Here is a 7927-nt window from a genome sequence, read left to right on the forward strand (position 1 = left end):
GATACAACTTTGCTTGCTGAAAGTGAGGATGACTTGAGGTACTTACTGATGAAGGTTGAAGAATACAGTCTTCAGTATGGATTATATCTCAATCTAAGGAAAACAAAAATCCTCACAACTGGACCAATGAGCAGCATCACAATTAATGGAGAGAAGATTGAGGTTATATATAATATATATATAACCACATATGTATTATCTACTAATAGCAAATTTGGGATCTCTGGTGGCATAGTGCCTAAGGCATGTGACTGCTAACCAGAAGGCTAGCAGTTCAAATGCATCAGCCACTCCTCAGAAGGAAGGTTGGGCAATCTACTTCTGTAGTGAAACTGCCTCAGAAACCCAAGGAGGGGTTGCTATGAGTTGGATTCGACTCCATGGCAGAGGGTTTGTTTGGTTCAATAGCAAATTTTTTTTTTCCTAAAAAAGTCACAGATCATAAAAATAGATGTCCATAGTTCATTAATAGACTCTAAATCAATCTTGGCATATTTTTGAAGCTTAATACTTATTATGTATTGAAATCTATCACCATCCTCCACCCAAATACTTGCTGAAGTCCTAGCCCCTGTACCTGTGGCTATGATCCTGTTTGGAAATAGAGTTTTTCTTTTGTCATGTTAATGAAATCATACAAGAGTCAGATGTGTGCTAAATCTAATCACTTCTGATAATAAAGAGTAGGATAGAGGCAGATGACAGGGGATGACAGATGCCAAGGAATGCCAAACAATTCGCTTATAAGGAAGGACCTCTCACTAGAGCCATGGCCTGAATTTGGACTTCTAACCTCTTGAACTGTGAGAAAATAAATTTCTGTCCTTTAAAGTCACCAGTGCCTAAGGCATTTGACTGCTAACCAGAAGGCTGGCTGTTCAAACCCACCAGCTACTCCTTGGAAGGAAGATTGGGCAATCTATTTACATAAAGATTTACTGCCTTGGAAAACCAAGGAGGGGTCCCTATGAGTAGGATGCTACTTGAAGCAGTGAGGTTTTTGTTTTTTTTTTTTTTTAAGTCACCCACTTGTCTTATTTCTATTGTGGTAGTGCTGAGTAATTAAGGAAATACCTGTTTACTTACATGTATGCAGAAAATACTTTATATTTCTGCTTTAGGATAAGCAGCTGGGGTTTTTGTTAACCTATGCATAGGTTTAAACAATTTGGAATTAAAAAAGAATGACTAATTAATGTGTTTTCCTTAGAATTTAGAAAGTACAAAACTTACTTCAAATTAATATGGTCAGTAGTCTCTGATTTTTCTTGAAATTTCTCCCTAAGGTTGATTTACTTATGAAGCTACTTGTGTTTCTCACTGCTATGCCCACCAGATTGGTGGGTTTCTTGGTAGTTAGTATGTCTACTTCTTTGGAAAAGGTAAGGAGACTTGCTGGACAAAGCAAGCCAACAATTGTGAAGCCTGGAGCTGAGTACACAGTCTCTGGCCCAAGTTCATCTTGTGGATGTGGGACCTACCATGGAGGGGAGGCGTTGCTGTCATCCACAGCTCAGCTACCCAGAGCAGAGAAGCTGTTCTCAGTTTCTGTAACTTGGACACAGTGTTTCCCTAACTTCCCTGATAGAAAGAGCTAGCTGAGGTGCTTGGTAGACAACCAGCTTCCCAGGCCAGTGTCCTGGAGATTCTGATTCAATGGGTATGGATGGATCTTGACACAGGAATTTGCATTATTAATGAGAACCTCAAGTAATTCTTATTATCAGGGAAGTTTTTACTTCATAAAAACATTTCCTTTCTTTCTTTATGAAAACCAAAACCAAACTCACTACTATCAAGTCAGATCAGACTCATAGTGACCCCTCCTTGAGTTTCCAAGGTGGTAAATCTTTACGGAAATAGATTGCCCAATCTTCCTTCTGAAGGATGGCTGGTGGGTTTGAACTGCCAGCCTTCTGGTCAACAGTCAAATGCCTTAGACACTACACCACTAGAATTTCCTTCTTTCTTTATGTTTCCTATTAACTTCTTCTAAAATTACAAAATTACCATGTATTTATTGAAATCCATGATGCTCGTTTTTTCTGTTGTTTTCCTGAGTTGCTGCTCCTACAACATCATCTCTTTGCATACCGTCACCAGAAATTCTTCTGGAAACTCACCTCTGATCACGGTTCTCCTCCAAAGAACACCAAGGTTGCTCTGTTGCCTATGGAATTATGTGTAAATTCCCTATTCTGGAATTTAGCACATTCTATAAGTTGGTCCCAACCTGCTTTTTACAAATTATTTCTTACCAATTTTCTTTATACACTCTAGGATTCAGCCAGGTGTAGACATTTGTTTTTGGCTTACACTGTTCTCCCTGCCTGGAATATTCCTCTTTTCATCCATGTATGTGCACTGTCTGTCTATCCTTCAAAAGGTGCCATCTCTCTGAAATGTGTGCTCATTTTATCAGTTGGATGATAAGAATCTATTGCGTACTGGCAGTATGTCAGGCATTGTGCTGGACCCTTTTCTGTATTATTCCATTTTATTCACAAATAATCCCCTGAGAGTACTTTGCTTCTTCTGGACCTCAACTTCACAGTACTTTGTTTTTAACTTCCTTTATAGAATTTATTACTTTATGATTTGGATTGGGAGCTCTGGTAGCATAGTGGCTAAAAGCACTTGACTGCTCACCAGAAGGCTGGCGGTTCAAACCCATCAGCCACTCCTCGGAAGGAAGGTTGGGCAATCCTACTTCCGTAGTGATACTGCCTCGGAAACCCAAGGAGGGGTCACTATGAGTCGGGGCCGACTCGACAGCAAACAACAACAACATACTTTGGATTATAGATATTAGGTTATGTGTCAACCTCCATACCATTTGTTTTATAAATCCCTTGAGGTTCAGCCATTATTTATTTGGCAACATTTTTTGGGGGGCCCATTATGAAATTCTCATTTTACTAGAGAGAAGCTACAAGTAAGACTGAGCCCCTGCCCTTGGGTAGCTTATAATCTAGTGTGGAGACAAACAAGTACATAGATTGTGTCACATGATACAGACAGGCACAGGAGGCCGTATATGACTCATCAAGAGATAGCACACAATTCAAAGCCCAGGCATTGAATCAATGAATCTGCCATCTAGATAGCTCCTGAATGTGTGCTTTACTGTGCTTCAATAGTCTTTGCTTCTAAGTATTTCTGATTCTATATTGATCCTCTCTCTCAATGTCTGTATCTATCTATATACCAATTGCTATTGAGTTGGTTCTCTGACTCATGGTGACCCCATGTATGTCAGAGTAGAACTGTGCTCCATAAGATTTTCAATGACTGATTTATTTTTCAAGTATATTCTCAGGCTTTTCTTCTATGACACCACTGGTGCACTCAAACCTCAGACTTTCAGTTAGCAGCAGAATGTGTTAACCATTTGTGCCACCCAGGAACTCCTTATGTGTGTGTGTGTGTGTGTGTGTACATAATTGTTGTTGTTAGGTGCTGTTGAGTTGATTTCAACTCTTAGTGACTCCATATAACAGAGTAGAACCGCCCTATAGGGTTTCCTAGGCTGATGGCACAACCTTGCTTGCTGAAAGTGAAGATGATTTGAAACACTTAATGGTGAAGATCAAAGACTGCAATGTTCGGTATGGATTACACCTCAACATAAGACAAAAATCCTCACAACTGGACCAATAAGCAACATCATGATAAATGGAGAAAAGATTGAAGTTGTTAAAGATTTCATTTTACTTGGATCCTCAATCAACACCCATAGAAGCAGCAGTCAGGAAAACAGATGACGTATTGTAATGGGCAAATTTGCTGCAAAAGACCTCTTTAAAGTGTTTAAAATCAAAGATGTTGCTTTGAAGACTAAGGTGCACCTAACGCAATTCATGATATTTTCAATCACCTCATATGCATGTGAAAACTGTACATGAATAAGGAAGCCAGAAGAAGAATGGATACCTTTGAACTGTGGTATTGGCGAAGAACAATGAAAATATTTGGACTGCCTCTAGAACGAACAAATCTATCCTGGATGAAGTGCAGGCAGAATGCTCCTTAGAGACGAGAATGACCAGATTTTGTCTTACCTACTTTGGTCATGGTAGCTCTGGTAGTGTAGTGCCTAAGGCATTTGACTGCTAACCAGAAGTCTGGTGGCTCAAACCCACCAGCCACTCCTCAGAAGGAAGATTGGGCAATCTACTTTTGTAGTGATATGACCTTGGAAACCCAAGAAGGGTTTGCTATGAGTCAGATACGACTCTATGGCAGTGAGTTTGTTTTTTTTATTGGTTTACTCTGGTCATGTTGTCAGAAGGGACTACTCACTAGAGAAGGATATCATGCTTGGTAAAGTAGAGGGTCCGTGAAAAAGGGGAAGACCTTTAACAAGATGGATTGACACAGTGGCTGCAATGATGGGCTCAAGCACAGAAAGGATTGTGAAGATGGTGCTTGACCAGGCAGTGTTTCATTTTGTTGTACATAGGGTCGCTATGAGTTGGAGCCGACTTGACGGCACCTAACTATAGCAACAATAGTCTTCAAGGGAGCAACTCACCAGGTCTTTCTCCCACAGAGCTTCTGTGTAGGTCCAAACTGCCAACCTTTAGTTGCACAGAAGAGTGTTTAACCATTGTACCACCGGGTCTCCTTATATAATAAACCAACAAAATCTTCCTGAAGAGCAATTATAATTAACGTGTGGTTTTGGTAAATATTGAGACATATTGGCTTACCATTTCTACTACTGCTACTACTTGTGAGGAGAGTTCTGCAGTGGCTCTGCCTTCGGAAGTTGCCGGTACCTGAAATGAGAGGGCAACACTGACCTGGAAAAAGCGGTCAAGGCTGTGACTATGCTGCCATAGAAAGGGCATCCAATATATCGCAGCCAGCTAAGCTCTGACACTCAGTCCACAAGCTGGCCGAGCATCCTGCAAGGTGAGGAGGGGGCAAGCAAGGCCAGGTGAGCAGCCCAGGGCTTCTCATGTGAGTTAGGTGTTGGCTTTTACCACCTCAACCCTAACTAGTAAGTGTGGTTGACATTGAGAGTTTATGGTCAGACAACAAATAAGTCATTTTTCCCCCCCTTTCCAAGTTTGGCAAGAGTTAAATATAATTAGTGACCTACTCAGCAGTCTCAAATCTTATGTTAGTTTATTTAGATGAAGATACTAATATATTTTCAAGAAGAATTCTGGCTAATATCGAACAAGGGCTGCACTTCCGAATGTATTTTTTGTTTTAATTTTACAGGAGGAAGGGCACTGAAAGTGAAATGGAGCCTGGGTAAGTCTTTAGGATTTTCCTTCTTCAGCTTGTCTCCATGGGTTTTCGTCTCACTTACCCAGAACTCTGACCTGATTCCTAGATCTTGCCAGGCTCCTCCCTTCTGGGGTCCTGCTATCTTTTTTGTCCCCAGGCTGCTCCATCTCTGCAGCCCTGTGGGCCAGTCAAAATACTATCTATTGGCTAGTAGCTGAAAAGTTGGAGATTCAAGTCCACGCTGAGGTAATTCAGAAGAAAGAGGTGGCAACCTACTTCTGAAAAATCAACCATTGCAAATGCTATGGAGCACATTCTACTCTGACAAACACTGGGTTGCCCTGAGTCAGGGTATACTCTATAGTGGGTTCTATTGTTATACTGTATGCTCCAAAACAGAATAAGCTGTGGGCTCTAATATGAGGAGTTTATTGTCTAGCAGGTAAAAGACACATAAACAAAATGATTATAATACTTGTGGTGGGTAGAGGAATCTACAAAATATTATAAGAGAACAGGTGGTGGAGGAATGAAGGACAACAGACTTGGCTGCTTCTCCTCACTCTGGGAAAAGTCTCAGGCTTCCAGAAATGAGCTGTCTCTCAACCATTTCTGGCTTCTGGGCTCCTTTTGGCTTCAGCACCTGGAAAGGCTTCTCCACTTTTGGCCTGTTTCTGCCTGTCCTTTTTGTCCTCTCTGAACCACACTCAGAAAAGTCCATATCCACACTGAGTCTTTCCTTCTGGGAATCTGTACCTTTTTTCTCTTCCTGCTCCAGGCTAGGTCTGGGCTTGCTCTCACTTGGGGCCTCGTTTGTTGCAAATTTGTTTGTTTTCCCCATATGATCTCATCTCCTCAAAAAGACTAGCAACTCTTTGAGGGCAGGGATATGCCATTTATTTTCTTACTATATCTCTCTCAAACCCACCAGCCACTCCTCGGAAGGAAGGTTGGGCAATCCTACTTCCGTAGTGATATTGCCTCGGAAACCCAAGGAGGGGTCGCTATGAGTCGGGTTTGACTCAACGGCACATAACAACAACAACATATCTCTCATAATAGCCAACAGAGGTTTGAGGCCATAGCAGTTGCTCCACAGTACTTTTTGAAATTTAGGCATGTCAATATGGCCTCAGTATTCACATGCCTGGAGTCCTTGGATGGTGCAAAGAGTCAACATGCTCGGTTGATAGCCGAAAGATTGGAGGTTCAAAACCTCTCAGAGGTGCCTCAGAAGAGTACCTGACAATAAAATTTTGAAAAAATTAGTCATTGAAAACCCTATGGAGCACAATTCTATTCTGATACAGTTCTATTCTGACATGGAATTGACTCCACAGCAACTGGTTTGGTTTTGGTTCATTCACATACCTAATTAGACATAAGGAGCCCCAGTGGCACGGTGGTTAAGCACTTGGCTGCTAACCGAAAGGTCAGGGTTTTGAACCTACCAGCCGCTCCATGGTAGAAAGATGTGACATCTGTTTCTGTAAATATAGCAGACTTGGAAATCCTATAGGGGCAGTTCTACTCTGTCCTATAGGGTCACTATGAGTTGGAATTGACTCGATGGCAATGATTTAGCTTTTTTGATTTGAAATCAGACTTAATGAATCTGATGAAGGCAACAAGGCGAAGAGGGGCAGTCTAGGAAGATTTTTCAGCTGGGAATTATTTTGTTTGTTTATGTCAAGACTGATTATTTTTCATCTGACCTTATAAAAATGCCTCCTGAATTTTAGAAAAGAACCCATTTAATCTTACATGCCCAGTGGTTTACAAGCTGTACCCATTTCGAGCAGTCCTTCAAAAACAATGTGATGTTTCTTCATTTACTGACACAGAAGGAATACAATGAAAAATTTCCCTGACCTTTGATATTCTGTCAGGACTCTTGAAAGATGGAAGAAGGCTCTGTTCAAAATGCTGATCTGTTTCCTCTGAATTTGGCCTCACGAAAGAGTAGGTTCACATCTTTCTCTGCTTTTGGTGCTTTCCTACTCAAGGCTTCATTATTTCCATCAAGGGTTTCTGTGACCTGTCAATTAGCTGATTTTTTTTTTTTTTTTTTTAATCTCTATCTCATAGAGTTTTCCGTTTTCTTTATGTTTCTTCTGGGTATGTGTGTGTTATGCTCTGATTTTCTCCGAGTCATCAGCATCCCAGAAGGTCAGGTTAAAATTAGAGCTCTTTGCTATCCCCGCCCCCCCCCCATGGCTCTAATGAAAGGTTTGGTGAGGAAAGGGATTGAAATTACTGCTTTTAATACAGTGTTCCTGTTGGTAATTTGAAAAGCATATGAACTGTACATTTTATAATTCTCTCTGTAAGAAAAAGTTTCTCTTGTATGTGATCCTTAATTAGTTTTTTCCCTGTGAATAGGGACCTTTAATAGAATGTAAGATGATTCATTACCCATGTTCCATATATTTCTCTATTGTTGGATTCTTTCCTCAACTCTGCCATGATTTTTTTTTCTATATTTCTTCTTAAGCTAATCTTGTGTAAATGGCTTAGGATCTCCTAAAACACAGTATTCTCACATGCATTGCTGTGTTCTCCTTGTTTGCACATGGAGAGCAAAGGCTGCTCTCATTGTATCTACTACGCCAGGACCCAACTGAATGCTGCACTACTTTCATTATGACTCACTTCCTCCTCTTCCTCTGATATTATTTTCAGGGCA

The 7927-nt window shown here is 40.8% G+C and overlaps 1 protein-coding gene across 1 annotated transcript in view; it reads right to left on the reverse strand.

Annotated features, from left to right (window-relative positions):
- CUNH11orf53 (chromosome unknown C11orf53 homolog) overlaps nucleotides 1-7927 on the reverse strand; it is a 163741-nt gene that overhangs the window by 142286 nt on the left and 13528 nt on the right. Inside the window, exon 3 of the mRNA XM_007936563.2 lies at nucleotides 4713-4781. Within this exon, the coding sequence (XP_007934754.2) occupies nucleotides 4713-4781 (69 nt within the window). The remainder of the gene's footprint in view (nucleotides 1-4712; nucleotides 4782-7927) is intronic.

Source organism: Orycteropus afer, unplaced genomic scaffold (assembly GCF_000298275.1).
Source record: "Orycteropus afer afer isolate SDZICR_OR568_19922 unplaced genomic scaffold, OryAfe1.0 scaffold00036, whole genome shotgun sequence".
Taxonomy (NCBI): domain Eukaryota; kingdom Metazoa; phylum Chordata; class Mammalia; order Tubulidentata; family Orycteropodidae; genus Orycteropus; species Orycteropus afer.